Source organism: Lolium rigidum, chromosome 5, assembly GCF_022539505.1.
Source record: "Lolium rigidum isolate FL_2022 chromosome 5, APGP_CSIRO_Lrig_0.1, whole genome shotgun sequence".
NCBI classification, from domain to species: domain Eukaryota; kingdom Viridiplantae; phylum Streptophyta; class Magnoliopsida; order Poales; family Poaceae; genus Lolium; species Lolium rigidum.
This window is the reverse complement of record NC_061512.1, coordinates 32,613,381-32,633,273: the sequence shown is the minus strand read 5'-3', so window position 1 is coordinate 32,633,273 and position 19,893 is coordinate 32,613,381. Positions and strand designations below refer to the sequence as shown.

At 46.3% G+C, this 19,893-nt stretch overlaps 1 protein-coding gene across 1 annotated transcript; it reads right to left on the bottom strand.

Moving 5' to 3' along the window:
- Positions 1 to 5,000: 5,000 nt before the first annotated feature.
- LOC124651983 (HIPL1 protein-like) lies at positions 5,001 to 13,813 on the bottom strand. The gene is made up of 8 exons (XM_047191005.1): positions 13,699 to 13,813; positions 13,428 to 13,594; positions 7,903 to 8,686; positions 7,374 to 7,384; positions 6,832 to 7,048; positions 5,968 to 6,146; positions 5,643 to 5,884; positions 5,001 to 5,532 (listed from the first exon to the last, which is right to left on the bottom strand). The coding sequence occupies exons 1-8, from the start codon at positions 13,781 to 13,783 to the stop codon at positions 5,016 to 5,018; spliced, it is 2,202 nt and encodes a 733-aa protein (XP_047046961.1). The 5' UTR covers positions 13,784 to 13,813; the 3' UTR covers positions 5,001 to 5,015.
- Positions 13,814 to 19,893: the final 6,080 nt, after the last annotated feature.

The window sequence follows — 19,893 nt, the reverse complement described above, 5'->3', positions numbered from 1 at the left end:
AAATTAAATTTCAAGTCAGCAAGAAGATCAACAAGAAATGGGTGGCTGATCAATACAGGCTACTAGAAGTGGGAAATAGAGCTTCTCGGGATGTATACCTGAAATTCATACATAGTGATTCAAAGTTTTTTGATGTCCATGATCTGTCAATTGCAGATCCTTTCACCTGCTATATTTGTAACGAAGTAGACGCTCTTTCAGAAGAACCGTAATGATTTTTTGTCGATGGTCACAGCCTTTTTCTTATTATGTGGATAGGGTTGATGCTCGAAAACTGATCCATCTTTGTAATTGGATATATGTTCCTTTGAAATTCCAAGCATGTTGTGTCATGAAAAAATCATTTCCTGCCAAAAGATGTAGTGCAGTGAGCACCGAACCCCTCTTGCACCGTCTTTTTGTTTCAGGAAATATGGATGCTACCAAGGTTGTTACAGTTTCAGTCAACTAGGCAATGCTTGTGTTGAGAACTTGCTTCTGTTTCACTCATTAATTTATTCTTGTGTTGAAAACTCATTTATTCATTTTTACACAAATGTATGTGCTCTTTATTCATGGTAGCGGAAGATAGACCTAGGGCACTGTTAAATGTATCTATTTGTATTGGTCCTTCAATAAATTCCCTAAAATACGCCATGTCACTTGTAATCAAATAAACCTCACGTGGAAGATAAACCTCTATTTTCATTTTGCTATCTCACGTGAATGTTAAACTTGAACGCATTGTAATTACACTGAGCTCCACATGCCAGTCAAAGTCTCTTTCAAGTTAACCAAACTTTGCCACCAAAAAGGTGGTTCAAATGTGTGAAGAGACATAAATTCAAGGGCAAAAGGGAAATTGCCTTTCTTTAAGAGCGACTTTTGCTTGCCAACAGGTAGAAAAAACATATTTTTGCTTCTTTTCTTGTTGATAGAGAAATTTGGATATCAACGAAGAGGTAAAACATACTAATATAGTGGAGCCTTGTGAAGTGTGCCTCAACGTAAGTTTTCTAGACTCTGTAATGCAGAATAGTAGTCCATTCAATTTGATGACATGATAAAAAAAATTGTTCAACAACTTCATATATGGACGTGGGAGAGAAGAAGAGACATTCCAATATGGTGGAGGATAAAAACTTTTGCACCCTAGCTATAAGCAATGCAAGAAGGTCAACTCATGACATGTCATATGTAATCGTCTCAACTTACTCTCAACAGATGGTATTTATAAACAAGTCATATGTAATATGTAATCGTCCAAGAGATAGCGTTTATGAACAAGTGTCCTAAAGGAAGTTAAAGGTGTCAAAGGTACTCACTCATATTAAGTTTTAAAAATAGCGAGAAAGGCTGGGGATATGAACCCTCCAGATTTAGTGCGAATCTTGAAGGCTTGCTCTGGTTGCTCAGAGATTGCAATCTTAAGTGGCTCATCCTCCTGCAGAAGAGAGTTGTCCTCCATCTGATACGTTTTCAACGTTATGGTAGCCTTCTTTGACCAATGAAATTCATCAGCAAAGATGTCATCACCCCAAGAGTGTATTATGCGTTTGCGAGATTTCCAGTCCAACGAACAGAATATCCCCTTATCCAATGAAGAGTAGTGGAGCCCTGTAACAGCACTACATGTCTCGGAAGATGTTACTGGGAACTCAGTGACGGATAACTTGATGTCGTCCTCCTTCTCACAAGAACTCAGCTTAATTGAGTAAGCATATATGACGGGGTCACCCAGACGAATAAGGGTCGGGCAACAAGACTCGCCAAGGTAGAGGCCGACGATGCAATGCTGCTGCGGGGTGGGGCATCCAATGAAAGGCAGACTCTTGCTATCGTGAACCTTGTGCCACTTTGCGGAGACCGTGTCAAACGCGTAGGTGGTGTGTTGGTCTGACCCGATTGACATCAGTATGTAGGAGCCGACGACCACATAAGACTCCACAATGACCACGGGCGGACAGAAGAACTCTTGGGCATCCAGCTGGCACGGGAAGCAAGGCGGGCTGGGCAGCTCCTCCCAGGCACAATCCTCGAGGCAGCCATCGACGACCGTGGCTTGGGACAGGTCAAGGACCTCGAACCAGGGCTCAAAATCCAGCTCCCCCTTCACCTCGGGAAAGCTGGAGAGGGCGTAGATCTTGTCCTCCACGGCTACGAGCATGGGACATTCTTTTCCGTTGATGAGCTTGGGCCCATGTATGACATCCTCAGTCTCAGTGTCAAAGACAATGGAGTTGAAAGTGCCAACAACCACGATCCACTTGCGGCGCCGTGTCTGCACACACACGAAGGTCCTGCTGCCCTCGATCTCTAGTGTGGCGAGCGGGTGCAGCCTCTGCCGCCTAGGGGCCGGGGAGCAAGAGTGGTAGGGACAATCCATCTTGTAGATGGAGTACACTGGGCGAGTAGTGTCCCAGATATTTACCACGACGTAGATCGACCGGGTCGTGCCCTCAGTATGCTGATTTCTAACCTCCAGCTGTGGTGGATCATCGCTTCTTGGGTGGGCGGTGCTGGTGCTATCGCCTTCAAGCCTCCTCCTCTTAATCTTCATACTAGTCATTGGCCGCCTGTTGGGGCCAGCCTGCGGGGCCATGGCAGGCCTCTGCCCGGTCGGCCGGTAGGTGTTGTCAGCCACATCTCTAGGGACATTGTTCTTGGACCTAGGGTCTATGCGGTCCTTGTCGCTGCCATAGAGCCGGACAAGCTTGTCCTCGTCGACGGCGGCCTTGCAGACAGGGCACTTGGGGGAATGCGAGTGGATGCGCAGCCACTTGCACAGGCACGGCCAGCAGAAGAGATGCCCGCAGAGCGTCACGATGGGCTCCTGCGGCAGCTCGAAGCAGATGTTGCACTCGAAGCCGCTCATAGACTCCCCGGCGTTGGCCGCCATCCTGGGCCTCGTCTGGAACCACGATGAGCTGCAATGCACGGAGTTGTTACAACCGTCAGCAACAAATAGCAGTTGAAAAATAGTACCAACATGTAAATTGTTGTGTATACTGCCGCTTGGACGTATGCTAAAAGTAGAGATAGTCGGGTTTCCTTTTATTTGACCATGATACTTGTGTGCTACATATCCACTATGGGTATGCAGGGTAGGGTACTAACATTGTGAGCTCATACAGGTTAACATGGCCAAATCCATAAGTAAATCTACATAAAAGCGATGCGTCGAGATTTCTCGATCAGTTGTAAATTTGTGTAGCACAAATTAGCAATCGGTCTTATACATATGGAAGCTCAAACGAGAGCCATTAACTAACAAACAGGAGGAACAATGACGCCAAAATTCTACCACACGCCACATTAACACGAAAAAGTCCCCAGCTCTCGTTTAGCTGAAACAAGGGCATAGCAGCTACTCCGACAAAGCATCAGGTATACCAGTACTGTAACCGGCACCAGCAGCTCGGGGGAGGCGACATGGCCTGTTCTCCTCATGCCAGCCAAAAACTCAGCCGGGCTCGAATCGGCCGGCCAGAAAGCCGACGAATCCGACAGGGCTAAGGTAGGAAGAAAGAACACTTACAGACCGCGAGGGCCCTGCCGCCAGATCGGGCGGCTCGATCCGAATCGGGAAGCACGCCCCCGACGATCTTCCATGTACTAGGAATCGCGTAAAGTGAGAGTAATCCGGCGAGCGGATCATGGATACTTACCGGCGGCTGGAGCTACGATACGACTGCAGCGAGGAGTGGCGTCGCCTCCCGTTCGCGAGAGAGGAGAGAAGCCTCGGTGAAAGAAGAAGAAGGGTACAGACCGGCCCAGTAGCCAAGACCACCAGATAATTCTCTCCATTTATCTGGGCTTAGTGGGTAAATTCTTTAAAAATTCTGGGCTTAGTGGGCCTGAGTGATTATTTTATTAGCCGCCCAAAAGATTAAGGCGGACTTGGTGTTTACAATCTAGAGATAAAAAACAAAGACTTGCTCTGAGGATGGCGTATGGTAAAACTTAGTGCGGAAAAAGTATGTTGGCTCAAAATCGATCTATTTAGGTTCATTGGAAATCTGGAGATTCTCATTTTTAGGCTGGTATGGCAATTGAAAAATACTTTTCCCATACGGTTCTTTCCCTATCATGGATGGGTCGAAGATAATGTTATGTATGGGTTTCACCGGAATTGATCCACTCTAAGGTGAGGAATGGTTGCCCACTCATATCCGCGAGTTCCCTTTTCATTGTTCTTTGTTTGCTGACCCAACTCATTACTCGTAATCCGGGGACCAAATACAACCAAGTAGTGGATTTTGCACCCGGGGTTCAAGACATGGACCTTCAGTACAACCAATTAACCCTATTGACATGTCGAGGGAGCTGCGTAGTCCTGCGTTGACTTGTTCAAATTTAAAGGTCAGCAGGCCAATTCCTTCCTCTCTTCTTTCGAGATCCCTACAGATCTGACGTGACAGTTCTTGCGTGCTCAGCACTGACTGGTTTTGCTGTGGCATTATCGTTCAGGTGTTCCTCTGCGGCACAATCCTCGTTCAGGTGTTTCTTTGAGGGCTTTGTGGAGCGACAGTGCACCGAGCACATCAGAGAAGAGCAGGGAGAAGTACATTTCGTCAAGGAAGATGCACCCATCCAAAGGGTGCTATTGAGATTCATCCTCTGTGGAAACAAACGGGCAGAGCCATCGCCATGCCTATGGCCTGATTGGTCGACCGCGGCTTCTAACATTATGTTTCACCCGTAAATTGGTAGAACTATGTTTCTTGATAGAGTAAGTTCGTTCCGTGTCGAAACACACAGAAACACAATGGGCGACGAAAGACGGCGCTTGGCGGCGAGGCATGATGGAGAGGTGCTGAGCAGGCCAGGCCACCATGGAGCCTGACCGTCTGGGGAGCATCACTTATACTTGAGTGCCACAAGAGAAAGCTTCAGCATCTAGCGCAAATTCACTTCTTTTTTCAGATTCCAAATATAGTTACACAACTCTTCAACAAAATATGTACAGACGTGTGGTAGCTAGCATACATTGGCACACAATAGAAACTGGAGATCATAAACAGAGTATCTAATATCTAGCGACCACGGCGCTCTTCAGGCATACATATAGCGAATTCAATACCACCTGGTTTGCCTGAAGGACTATCTCCATGCATGGTGTTGTTATTGGTTACCTGGACATTCTCATTGCAGTAGAAGGACGTGTTGTTGCAGAAGCACCTCCAAGCTACCAAGCTAGCCACAGATGCGGTCAAAATCGACAACACAGTTACGAGGACCTTCATCAATGCTGATATCCTGTTGCTGCCACCAGAAGGTGTCACTACGTCTGTCGCTGCAGGATTCAGATCAGCATAGCCGCAGAGGATAGGCTGGACAATCCGGTAGGTGCCTTGGCTTGCCAGGATGAAGACGTCAAGCTTGTTATCCTCGCCAAACGAAAATATGAGTCCAAGAGGACCGTTGGCGGACTCATCACAGGGAATCGGTGTCTTCTTCGAACAGCGCAATGGAATGGAGGTAGAGGTATATTTACCACTGCCATCAGTGCCGGTCCACATAGCAGATGTGTACATGTCCGCAAATAAGTACCTTCCATATCATATTAGCCATTAGCATACATGCAAGCAGCACATTGGCCAAGTTCGAAAGAATGTAATTCATGCAAACAATGCAAAACAGTAGTATGGTGTAAAGAGTACCTTCCATACAAGGAAGGATCGGCAGCCCCACGGTAGACATATCCACCAACTATGGATGCAGATTCCATGTTCTCAGAGGCAGAAGAAGAAACCTTATAGCCCATTATGGGGAAAATGATGCCTTGTGTAGGTTTGGTTACTTGAGCAGCCCATGGCGGATAGCCAACATGCTGGTCCTCATACACACGGACCCACCCATAGTTGCCACCCTTGGATATCAAATCTATCACTTTGTATTGATCCTAGATATATGCAAGGTCGCAGAATTAGGCACTATTAATTTATGATACAGATGATACAGAAAATAGAGCTCAAGCTATGATACCTGGACATCATCTGCACAGTACAAGTGGAAAGGCCTCCCGGAGTCAAAGCTGCATCTCCATGGGTTTTCAAGACCCAAGGCCCAAATCTCTGGTCGTAAGTTGCTGTCATCAGCATATGGATTGTCCTTTGGTATTGTATAATTACCCCATATGCTTAGGTTAGCAACTTCATTCAGCTCTGTTAAGGTCAAAAGAAGAAGAAACCCAGTTCAGAAATATTCGCCCATTAGAAACTAAGAAAATGTATGCTTTTTAAGATTTATTGTCAGCCTTAGGCAAATGTTGTGCTCCCGCCCCCCCCCCTGATCCGAATTGCTTGTCACAGATTCAATGAACCTATACATATTTGAGGCAATATTTTGGCCTAAATCTGCGACAAGTAATTTGGATTGGAGGTACTAACAATAGCAACATGATACGGCTTTGAGTGGTCCAGTAGTGCTTCTGTTGCTCTGAAGGTGAAAAACACAAATTCTGAAGTACATGGCCTTGATTCACAGCCACACATAGTCAACTAGACTACTGGCAATATTGCTTTATAATTAATTAACGTAATTTAACTTTCAACATGCAAATAAGCACTAGGTCAATGTTGTATGGTACTTCAAATGTTTCCGTCAGGATAACTACGCATTATTTTTTTGGAAGCATATCTAACCCTTGAACTAGTGAGCCTGCTTAACCCTTTTAGCTTTTGTGCCAGCTTCGACATTTACAATATTTTCTAACTACGTTGATATAATGGTTATTTAACTGAAAATGGGGAAATACGGATATGTAGACACAAAAGTATACCAAAAAGAGAGAAAATGAACAACATCTTTAAGATGCATGTATCATTTATGTGTCCATCTTTAATGTACCTGGAAGTTCATCAATGTTGAGCCTCATGATTTTTCCCAAGAGTGACTTCTTATTCTGGGAGAAGTTCAAAGGGTCACCTCTTATCCCACCATTTCCCGTGAAAAGGTATAGGTATCCATCGGTAGGTCCAAAAAGGAGCTGACCAGCATGGTTAGAAACATATGGGAGCCCCATTGAAAATACCCTTCTGACTTCTGATGGATCAGCATATGTTGCCTATCAAAGAAGAAGGGTAGATATACAATGTTTACCCGGGGAAATGAAGCTAAATATTATAAATAACTGCAAAGAAGAGAATACACACGTCTATATATACCTCAGAAAATCTTGATGGTCCACTTGGACCCCGAACGAGAGGATTTACCTCTCTGGAGATGGTCGCCTGACGGTCGCTACTCCGCCAAGTCGGCGTATGGAGCCTTCTTCGCGGGACAGGTGAGGGCTCCTATCTCCGATGAGATTTGGCTCTCCCGGGCTCCATACAGTTGCAAGTTCTTTGCGTGGCTCGCCGCAAAGAACCGTTGTTGGACAGCGGATAGACTTCAGAGACGTGGCCTGCCTCGCCCAGCGGCCTGTCCGTTATGCGACCAGGAGCCAGAGTCGCTGCAGCATCTGCTCCTTGGCTGCGTGGTGTCGCGGGAGGTCTGGTTTTGGGCCCTTCGCTGTTGGGGCAAGGAGGACTGGCTCCCAGCGGCGGACACCGAGCTTCTGGAGTGGTGGTTTTCACGTACCTGCCCGACGGCCCATAGGCGGGACATGTGGACCGCGATCATCCTAGTGTTCTGGTGTATTTGGAGGCACCGGAACGATGTGGTCTTCAACGGCGTGGCGGCCTCGCAGTTCACCATTAGAGACAGGATTAGTCAGGAGTTTGATCGGTGGCGGCTGGCCAAGCTCTTCCGTGGCACCCTTTTTGTTTTTCTTGACCCTAGTCTTCTCCCGTGGCAGCTAGGAGAGTAGGCGTGCGTGGGGAGCTGCTCCCCCTTGTGGGCAGCATCAACTTTGCCTTCTTTGGCTTTCTTCTATGCGATTGATACACCTTTCCATGGTGTATCCTCGAAAAGAAAATCTTGATGGTGAACCTTCCGCAGAATACTCTGAGATAACTAGATGGTACTGGCAAGGGTGTGCATCATTTTTATCAGAGCCGAGCTTTGAGGGATCACATTCCACTTCCTGATCACACGAACACCTACCAGTGCAGTTGGGTGACTGAGTTCCATCACAAATGTATGAAACAAAGAAACGCCCATTGTTTGCAAAATCCGGATGAAACGCTAGATCCACGAGTCCAAGGTCCGAACTGAGGTGACCTTCTGTCGCGAGATCAAGAAATGGGCTCATCTCGTCAATTTGCAGACCGTCTTGCATTCCTGGTTCAGGAAGAGTAGCCAACCATATCTTCCCATCTTGTCTAGAGAAGAAGGCTTTGTTGGACCCATCAGGGTGAGCAGCCATGTTAAGGTAGGATCCATTACCAATCTTCTCAAGGCAAACCCCAGTAGGAGTAGGAGATGGTGAAGAGTCCTTCCTAGCATTAAACGAGACCCCCTGCCCATTGAAGCATACTGACTGGTTGTGTGATGTACCGGAATGTGACGCACAAAAGTCATTTTCTGAGTGCCAAAAATCAGTAAGCATGGAAGCTGAACCAGTAAGCGCAACATTTATTGGCTGAAAAGGGGAGTTGGATATTGCTGTGCTTTTGCAAACTTTCCAAACTTGCTCACAGTAGTACCCTCTGGGATCCTCAGGTTGAGAATAATTTGGTGCCGAGGAAGAGCTGCACAAGAGAGGAACTATACGTGCAGTGGACCCAATGCCAAACAGATCAGCCGAGAACGGATTGCATTTCTGAAAACATGGAAAAGGAGCTGTAAGCAACACAATAATATTAATTATTCATCATGACATAGTAGTTCTTGCAATAATATTCAGTATTCATAACGTCGGAGCAAGTTCAATAGTATAGCCAGTTGATGGCTATAAGCAATATGTCACCTCATTTATAGCCAACATATAGCTAGCATGTACAATAGTAAGCTCTAAGAATGCACTACTTTATCAATACATGGCCCACTATTTAGACTAGTCATAGTGGGAAGTAACATAGAGTAGTAACATGCATTTGTTATTACTCTATGTTACTACCTTCATAGTGGTTAGTAACATCAAAGTAGTATCTTAGATGTTTTCATTAATTAGCTTGTAGACTCATTGTATCTTGGGAAGTGTGATGTTACAGTAACTAGCTATGTTACTCCATCATCCTCTCTCCTCATTAATTCACTGCCACATAAGCAAACTTGCTGAGTTGGACACTTAGTTACTAGTGAAGTTACTTGCACTATGAGCAGTCTTAGTCTCACAAAGTGCCTAGGAGCACGTGCTAGAGCTAGCTATTGCATTAGAGCCCACCCATCTTCTCTCTCTTCTTCTCTCTCCTCCAACTAAGCACATATATTATATTTAAATCCTTATAGCCTGCTGCCTAAGCCTTATTGTACTTGCTCTCACTAGTTCTGCATGTGAGCATGTCTTTGTATTGAGAAAACGGTAGGATATGTCACAGCTGGAGAAGGTCCAGTCAGGACTCAGGAACATGACACCGTTGTCACGCCGAACAAGAATTTCTCCCTGACCTGTGAACACAGACCGCCGAAGCAGAGGCAACCATAGATGGGGGAACCAGGTCGCCGGAGACGGAAGCCGAAGGATGATGGCACCGGCCAGGCCAGCGCAACGCCGGGACGCCGGGGGCTGCCACACAAGGCAAAGCCGCCACTGGTAGAGGCTTTGAGGCGATCTAGTGGCTTCGTACCAAGGACTGGCGGCTGCACCGTGCCGCCGGCGACCCTAGCTGCCACCGCGCTGGCCCGCAGCCTCCGCCGCCATGAATCGGTGTTGCGCGCCACTCGGGAGCTCGCCGTGTCAGGTCTAGATCAGGCCAACCTCTCTGGATCCGGGGGCCGGCGCCACTGAGCCCTAGGCCGAGAGGCCGTCGGCCGTGCGGGCTTGACGAGTGCTTCCTCCGGCAACGGCGGAGAGTGGTGGAAGCAGGCACCGGTGTGGACCGTCGGTCGCTTTTCCAAGTTCCAATGGAATGCACTAAAATAGAGAGCACATGGGAACATACGCTTCCATTTTATTTTGAAATGCATCTTAGTTAAATATAATTCTTCCTATTTAAATTAATTGATTTAACTTTATCTAGGTATATGTATATATGTATCTACTATCTAGTCAATAAATACATTTAATACAGACAAAGTTGAATTAATTAATTTGGACCGAGGAAGTATTTTGAAATGTTTAAGAATTTGAAAAAAGAATCGCACCTACAACTTCACGTGCTACGTGCCCACGAACTCGCTTCATGAAAAGTCAACCTATCATATGGCGTGTGTAAAAAAGATAAAATATAATACTAAAAGTAAGGCTTTTCACAAGATAAATTTTGTTTTTTTACATTTTTTTTTCGATAAAGGGAATATATTAATATCAAAAAGATATCAATTACACCCAGCCTCTGCAACAACGCACCACCCCAATGGCACTACGGATGCACACAGCCAAAAACAAGGAAAAGAAAACTAAGAAATAAAAGTCCTGCTACAGTATCTCGGGCCTAACAACAACAATACATCCACCGCCAAGACAACACCTGAAATACAGACTCTCCAAAAACGACGCCTCCAAGAAGGGAACAGGTGCTCTAACACCGTCGTCGCCCGATCAACGATCTTAGGTTTTCACCCTGAAGATAGTCCCCACTCTCAAAACAATACCTCCAACAAGGTCATTGCCAGGCACAACCAGTTAAGGCCAGACCTTGGGATTTCACCCTGAAAGGTAGGACTCTGAACTTCACCTGTGTTGTCGCCCCCACTATCATACCGTTGTTGTGAGGCCCGGAACACCAAGCAAGTCCCTCAACAGCGCGAAGACTTGAACCTCCCTTAGCTAGTCCTCCCCTCCGGCCTTCATGTACTTCTCTTCTTCCGACTTTCATCATGGATCCATAGTCACTTGATGTCAACACGAGAAAAAGAGCTTCGCGCCGCTCCCTCCAGAACCAATCGGTCGGAATAAAAGCATGGGTGCGCACGACCGAATACCACCGATCCAGCAAACTCCAGGCACAAAGCACTGTTACATTCGCCGGTGGAGCCTTCCAGAACTCAACACTCCGGCTAGATCACGAGTCCAGGCGTCCGGTAGGTCTTCCTCTTCACGCAAGAGAGACCCTAGGACCACGCCCGCCACCTGCCACCAGGTCAACGGCGCCACCGCCATCCAGGGCCGCCGCCCTTGTTGCCGTGGTCCCAAACCTTGAGGAGGAGCAGTGCGAGATCCGTCTCCATCACCGTTGGCCCGGCGATGCCGAGGCTAGGACGGAAGGAGAGGATCGCGCCGCCAGGTTCCGGGTTTGCTACGCCGCCCCCATCACCGCCCGCCCGAAGGCCGCGACGAGGAAGAGGAGAGCTGCGCCCCCAGATCAAGGCCATGCCGCCGCCACCATCACCGGCCGCCCGGCAAGGGGCCGCGCCGCCACCACCCTCCACGGTCCGGGACCATCCCCCCGTGCAGAGGCTAGCCTCCTTCCGCCGCACGGAGGGATCACGCGAGGAGCCCCGCCGCCCCCATCACCGGCCGCGCCCGGCTTCGCCGGCGACGACCTCCGGGGACGACGAGGAGGGCGGGAGGAGGAGGGGAGGACGGCGGCGGCTAGGGTTTCCGCCCTAGGTCGCCCAGGAGGGGGAGCGACCCGAGCGGTTCTTCATGTCTCTCTTAACCTTGTTTTTTTACATAGACCATAAAAATATCGATTTTCCGTGTAACTTAACGTGTGGAAATAATACATGTAAATTATTTTGTCAAAATTATCAACACATCAAAAAAAAAAATTTTAGATGGAGCATAAGCACCTCGAAACCGAATTAAATTTCCGCACAACTTTTCATCTTTTTTCATGTTTTTGGCACCAAAACATCTGCATCATTTTCAGATGCCCTAGAGCACCAACAAACAAATTTTGATACTCCTACATACACGCAATAAACAAGATCAAACACGTCATAAAAATCTAAAATAAATCATACTTAATTATTATTACATCACAAATAAATAGTTAATTAGTTCGATCATCAACAAACAGTTAGCACAAATGGACGCCGAAAGTAGCGCTCGGAGTAAATTTGGATTCTCCACGAAGTACCTTCACATCAACTTGTTGTTTCCTTCGAACCTCTTCCTTTGCAACATCTCTCGACCCAACACGAAGCCACCGTGTTTGGCCAATGTCTCGCGTGCAAAGCCAAAATCATGGCATTGTCCTCTTCCTTGGAAAGGTCTCATTCTTCATCCAAGGTTGAATCCTCATACGAAGTGTTTTAAGTCTAAACGAAGCAACAAAAACATGAATTACCGAGCGTGCCTTACGGCACCGTTGGCAAACTTGGTCACCTTCCCTGTGAGGTGGTGCTCAGCGGCTGGAAGATGGGAGAAGAAAGGATAGGAATAAAATTGGGCCCACACACATTTCTCATTTTTTAGCCGTATCTATTTTGCTAAATTATTTTTTTGTACCACAAAATGTTTTGCAACTTACCGCAACAAGTTCTGCCATTTTGAGTTTTGTGGTATCTACTAGGGATGCATGATCAGCAAGGCACAGGGACGAAGCTAGGAATTTTTTTTTAATGGGGTCATGTCTATATTCTCACTATTTCACTGGGGTCATGTTTTATAAATAATCATTAGCTATTGCTAATTAGTGAAGACTTTTGTGTTTTCCATGGGTGTCAGCTGACACCAGCCCCTATGAAGCAGCTCCGTCCCTGGCAAGGCATGCATAGAAGTACCCATCAAGGGTTACTTTTCCTCGCTAGTGATGACGCTGGCCTGCTTCATCTTCGGCAGCCTTGAGGTCAGATGCGAATGAGTGGGAGGAGATCGTGGGAAAGTTCCCGCGCGCGAAACGGTAGCTCCCGCTCCCCTCGCCTGAGCGGCAGGAGGAGTACCGGCTGGAGGAGGAGCTCGGCCAGGAGTGGCACGCGAATCACTAGCGAGAGAGTAGGCATGCCGCCGTGTATGGGCTAGCTTGACGTTGCGCACACGGGGAAGCCAAGTTCATCGCACGCGCCACCGTGTGCGCGAGGGAGAACGCGGAGGCGCAGCGCCACCTCAGGAAGGCCTCGCATGATGGAAGGTCGCCACGGAGAGAGCCGCCAACGGCATGGGCCATCCAACTAAAGCTGGAGTCGAATCCTCGGGCATACGACACACCATCAGTGTCGAGTGGGATCATCAGCCGCACCGGCAACGTGGCAGCGAGCTCTAGAATAGGACTAGCCTATTTATATTTTAATTATTTGGTAATATGACTTTAATTTTAATTTTAAATGTATTTCCTTGTAGATAGACGTGGCGGCCACGCAAAGCAGGCCCGAATTTGCCATCATCGTCACAGGTCAAACACACGACGACGCCGACACTGGAGCTGAAGTAAAGTGAAGACAAGACCAGCATCGCATATCGGAAGAGAATAACAACGAGAATAGAAGGAGCAAGTGAGAGTGAGTTGAGTACGTACAGAACAGAGGATGGACTTGACGAGACGGGCGCATGCGCGGCCAGGCTTCATTCCCATAGCGTCGAACTGCTCCTGCAGCGCGGCGTCGGCGGCGCTGTCGCAGCAGCCGCCGCCTCCGCCGTCGGTCGGGCAGAACTTGAGCGTCACATTCAGCACCACGGGCGCCCCTAGTCAGAAGGCATCAGCTTATGAATTTGGAGGCGGTAAATCGATGAAGAAGCAAACGCATATGCTGTGGTAGGAGTGGGGACAAATGGATGGGGAGACTAACTGGAGTCAGTGCAAAGTGGCGAGGCTCCATGGATGAAGCTGGAGCAGACGAGGATGAGGAGCAGAGGAAGCTGCTGGATACTCATGTCTCTCTCTTCTTTCCCCGGTCAGTAAATGATAACAGGGTAGTTATAGCCCCCGTACAACTTAACCGGAGAATAGGGTGGGCCCCACCATGCAAGCAGCCAGCGTGCGAGGACCGTGGGAGGGACTCGGTGTTGACTGTTTGGTAGCAATACTAGTATTCTATGGCAATTTGCTGACTTTTGCCTCTCTTAGTCATTCCTTTCACCTTTTTTGTCTTTTCTAGCAGCGGGACAATTCTAACTGAGTACTAAAAAGTTAAATGATACTCCCTCCGACCCAAGGCTTAGGGCGTAAAAAATCTAGCGCTATTCTTAAGGAGAGATCTGCATGCACATTGTTTCCATGTGTGCCCCTCATAAATCGCTAGTAACTTCCTCCTTTAATTTCTCTTCATTTCCTCCCGCACCAGCAAACGTCTCCTCGTTAATCTCCACAGCCAATGGTGCACCGGTTTTAGAGGAGCCCAATTGGAAAGGCAGTTAATTCAGAGTAAATCAAGGAGTTAATGACATGCGCATGCATCGCTGAGCCAATGGTCTCCCTTTCTTTTAGGACGATGCAACCATACGGGAGGGGTAATGTTGGGAGAAAGAGAATAAAAATCGCCCCGCGCCTTAACCCTTGAGGAAAAATCAGATTTTTTTTCACGCCCTAAGCCTTGGGTCGGAGGGAGTACCAACTATTGACCAAGTTTTTTGATAAAAATATTTACGTCTAGCATACCCTATAAAATATACATTGTGAGAAATCTAATGGTATCAATTTTGAAAAGTGATTTTGGCACATAAGCACCAGTGCTCCCGGTTTTAAAAACATATTTGCACATATATAGAAATCTTCTGAATATACTATAGAAATTTTGGAAGAAAATATGTTGTATTATGAACTATATAAAAAGACAAATTTCTGACAACAAATGTGCCTATACACAGCCATAATTTGTTTCTGTAGCAAAAAATACAACATAATTTTTACCGAAACTCTGCACGAGTATTCATGGCATATGTATGTATTCACGGAATATTTTTTATGATTTTTTAAAACATAAAAATCAAGTTTTCAAATATTTCAAAACCGGGAGCATGGTGCTCATGTGCACCAAGTCTGCGTCCGATTTCGAAACGTGACTTTGGTATTCTAGATGTTGATATTTTTCCTACATATTTGATCAAACTTTATATCGTTTGATTTTTCCTACATTTTGGCAACGAGGGAGTATATAACTTAAAGCAAATCATAGTTCAATGAACCTGATGTTTTTTTTACCTCGGGTTTTCCATGCCTGTCGATCTAGAACTTCTTAACTCTGAGTAAACCAAACTGAAACTTGGTTTCCTTTTTTGACTAAACTGCAGCGATGAAAATATCGGTCAACGGAGACATAGAGAAACATGCTATTTGACTCTTGGTTCGCTAATTATATTGTCTAAATTTACATCTATGTGGACGTGATTTAGCATGTTGGGTACATGTAAATCCTGAAAAAATTGTAACACTTATTGTTTCGAAAAACATAAGGAGTAGTATTGTATGTTAAAAAAGGGTAAGGACAGCTCGGACGTCAGCTGCCGCTAGCCATGTTGGGCGATAATATGGTGACGTTTCTAAAGCAAGGAGAAATACTCCCTCCAGTTCATATTAAACGACTCAACTTTGTATAGATACACATGCATCTAATCCAAAAACTTAATTAGATTCATAAAGTAGACTCCATTAATATAAATCATAGGGGGTACGCCGTCAAAAAGGAGAGAAGGTGATGCGGCAGTCAACTGAAAGATCGTGTGGGCTCCCTGGCAGGAGAATCTAGGCTTGCTTAGTCCCAAAGGGAAAAGAATTAGTTAACACCAGAGCACGTATGTCAATTGTCACGCGCGCCAAATCCTCCACTTGTCTGAGTCTGACGGCTGCACGTTTGCACAATTCGTTCGATTCGAATCTTGGACCCAGCGTCATCTCCTTTCAGGTACTAGTATCTCATGAATTCTGGTCCTGAATCTAACCATTTAATTCACGGAGGTAGGTGCCTGAGGAATTTGTCCCTTAGGCTGGCCATAGTGCTAGTATCATAGGTAGTATCATGCATCTTAGGCCCACAAAAATATTGATGTGGCATCTAATTAATGAGGAGAGACAAAATTAGAGTAACATAGGTAGATACTGTATCATAGCGCATGTTACGAGAAAAGCTAATGCTAAATAGATCTTGTACACACATTTTTTATTGGGATTCTACAAAACAATAAATTTAGAAGATTATGATACTACTATATAATACCACCCACTATAGTGATAGTATCATAGACAAGTATCATATGCATGATACTACAATATGATACTATGCACTATGACCAGCCTTACAAATCAACATCGTGGCGACAGATTGGAGTAATTCAGATCGTACAATGTTTCACGCAGGATACCTTTGAGCATTAGAGCAATTCCAATAGTATAGCCAGCTGCTAGCTATATGGCAAGTGACATGTCATCTATAGCTAACTTAGAGCCAACGTATACAATAATGTGATATAAAAGTGTAGTACTTTTATAATACATGGCCCATCTTTTAGTCTCACATAGTGCCTAGGAGCACGTGCTAGAGCTGGCTATAAGATAAGAGCCCACCTCTCTTCTCTCTCATAATCTCTCTCCTCCAACTAAGCAAATTTATAATATTTTATCTCTTATAGCCAGCTGACTGTACCTTATTGTACTTGCTCTTAGTAGGGACAATCAATGTGGCCTACTGACCTTTCACCGTGTCATGATAATTACTTAGTCTTTGTTTATTTGTTTGGATACAAGAGCTATGTCCTGAATCAACTGTGAAGTTCACTAGTCTTGAATCAACTTTGAAATTCATTACTGGGACTGCAGTTGTTCTGCAGAATCCAATAAATGAACTCGAGTCAGAATATGAACATTGAACAAGGCAGAAGGAAACTCAAATGCCCAATAATTCGTTGCCTTACTAAGCAACATTCTGCATAAGGATTCAAGAGGAAATAAAGACATTTGATTCATGAAAAAGAAAATATTCTTTTGGATAAGAGTAAAATACCTCCTCTTAGTTGTTAATGACGCCAACTATACTGCATGTTCAGTTCTGCTGCTCCTTGCAAACAAAAGAGCGGTAACTTAATATCAGGCCTCCATTTCAGCGACAAGAAAATACCATGTCACAAATATTCTTGCTTCGGAAATAATCCTCACTGCTTCAGAAATGCTGCACTACTCCTAATAGACTAACTTAATATCAGGCCTATTTTTTTTCCAAGGTTCAAATAACTTAGCAAGCATTTGTGCAGGTGTAACTCAAATCATTTCAAGACAGCAGGAGCCTACGTTCTTTTTATCCTGTAAAATAGCTCCTCTGTTACGCACCTGATATATCAGGTGCCTCAGGAATGTGGCGCTACAAAGCAATTCAGCAGGCCAAGACAATTACTTCACTTCTGTTTATGTGCTTGGATGCAAGAGCTATGTTCTGAATCAACTGCGAAATTCACTACTGGGACTGCAGAATCCAATAAATGAACTTGGGTCAGAATCAGGGTCAGCTTGTGCAAATGAATAGTTAATTGTACTGATTAGTGAAGGATTTGCTAAGTATCACTGGTGATTAGTGCTTATGCAGAAGCTCCGTCCGTGGTCAGAATATGTGAAGGATCAATACCAGTGAAACCATAGCTTGTATGCAATCTCCGCGCAAGACTGTAGTTGGGTAATATGTTTGTTTGGTGTCGGCACTCATTTTTATTTTTGATTGAACCACTATCGATACTCAGCAGCACACTCAAGCTGCACTCGTTATCTATACTCCTATATAGTGTACCAATTTTGAACTTTTGAATTGTAAGCATGATAAGCAATTCCAACCGTTGATGAGGGTCTATCGTCCGGCTGCGCATTCGGTTAAATCGGTTCGGTTTATACGGGTTTTCGGTAAATACGGTTTCAATACTTCGGTAAATATGGTTTTGTACGAGAATACGATTCGGTTTCGGTAATAACCAATAACATCCGGTTCGGTTTCGGTAATAATCAAATTAACCAAAGTTGACGCGAATTTTTGAACAGCAGACAACTTTTGGCATGTCTTTTTCTATGGTGCATTCGGTCAAGTGAAAAATTTAGCATGACCTTTTTGCTTAATGCTAAAATATAACAAGAGAGATATATTCACAGATATTGTGCCAAATAAATTCACAGATACATCAGAGATTCAGTCTAGCAAGTAACAAGGAATGAAGCAAACATACAGTAGCAAGTGCACATCGTTGTCTCAGACATGTACTCTGGCATTGCTGATCCAAGGACGTGCAAATCTAAGGGCCAGCTGCGCCCAGATCTTGAGGCCGACGAGGATGGCAAACTTGCCAGATCAGGAGGCCGGCAGCTCGCGATGGTGGCAGCCAGATCGTGAGGCAACTCCGGGAATGCCAGCCGACGACAACAGCCAAAGACTCCCTAATATATAAATTGATATATAACATGTTTGATTTTAAGGTATAGATTATAAGATATAAAGTAACACGTTTTGCAATTGAAATAGAAGAAACATACTGAAAGGAACTGGCAGGTGGTACTTTGTCCGACGAAACTGAAGAGAAAGCAGATACAAGCTATGCAACCGCGAGACATATATAAAAGCAGCTAAGCGGATACACAGGCAGTTGGATCGGTTGATCGTTGATGCCAATCTGAAGCAAGCAGATAGCTGGATGCCTAATATATCCCTACCGTGACTAGCTAGCTTAAGCAAGCAGGCTAGCAGGTGGATTGATTGACATGGTGCAAAGCTAACTAGCAAGCTATCAGGCAAAACATTAGCAAAATTAGCTGGCTTAGCCGGCAGGACACGCGCGTGCGCGAGGCGCGGAGGCGTTAACTGAAGATCAAGACATATGTTTTGACTGAATTTCACGGACAGTTCGCACTGGTGACAGAGAATGATGACGACCAGGAAAAACGTGAGGAGCAGAGTCTCGCCAAGGGCTCGTGGACGTGCTCGAGACGGACGCCACGCGCGAGGGCGATTGGAGGCGTGCGCGGGGTCGCGCGGACTAGGTGCAGTCAGAGAAGCTCCTGTTGCCGTCGGAGATGGAACCAGCACCTGGGGGCGAACCAGGATGGGGCAGAGGGCTCGCGTGACACGCCTCGTCGTGGGGAGCCACCGAAGTAGCGCTGGCGGCGACCACCTGCGATGGAGAAGACGACGGCCACGTCGGCGAAGCGACTGAGAGGGGAGAACAACCGAGTGGAGGGGACCAGGAGGGGCGTCGGCTCACCAGGATGATGAGGACTGCTCGAGGAGGCCGGAGGCCCTGGAGATGGTGGATACCGGAGAGGATGGGGACGGGAGGATCCGGCGGAGCCGCGGAGGCTTGCTGTCGACGTGGGCGTCGCCGGTCGGCCGGAGGTATGGGCGCCGCCAGCAGAATTAGGGTTCGGCGCCCTTCTGGTCGCGTCATTCGTTGCGTGGTGCGAGGCCGAGCCGCCGAGGCGAAGACCGTCCGCGACCGACACGAGACGAAAAGAGTGTTGGGCGCCTGGGCCTGGGCATCTCCGCGCCTGGGCGGCTGGGCCTGCCGGCCTGGGCTGGTTTAGGACGGTTATTTTCGGTTAAAACCGCGGTTATTCGTTTTAAAACCGAAAAAACCGAATGTTAAATGGTTAGTGATTCTGCTAACTGTAATCTTAACTGAAAACTGGTAAAATCGAATTTTTGGGTGCAGTTAGGTTTTTTTTTTTAAACATAAGGCATTACGCCCAGCTTTAAATTAATAAAGCCACACACGGCTAGAATTACATGGTGTTGAGGAGAACAACAACAAAAAAACCAGAACCATTACAGGGCACCAAAAAAGAAACAAGAAACACAGCCTGCAAACGCCTAGCTCTTCATATGTCGAAACAAACGCTGATCAAGGTAGAGGAAGCGAAGCGGAGGAGGAGGACGCCACACCAACGGAAGAGAATGCCTTCATCTGCTCCAAACACGGACACATTGCATCACGGGAAAAACCCGTCCATCGCCGAAGAGGGCCCCTGCCCCCTCGCCCAGGTTCGAGGGCGCCGTACCGTCAGATGATGGAACGCTCACCCT

Coding starts and splice junctions, on each gene's coding strand:
- LOC124651983 (XM_047191005.1), bottom strand. CDS start 13,783: ATGAGTATCCAGCAGCTTCCTCTGCTCCTCATCCTCGTCTGCTCCAGC. Junction 13,595..13,698: donor GCCACTTTGCACTGACTCCA/GTTAGTCTCCCC, acceptor CCTTCTGACTAG/GGGCGCCCGTGGTGCTGAAT. Junction 6,147..6,831: donor CAACATTGATGAACTTCCAG/GTACATTAAAGA, acceptor TGACCTTAACAG/AGCTGAATGAAGTTGCTAAC.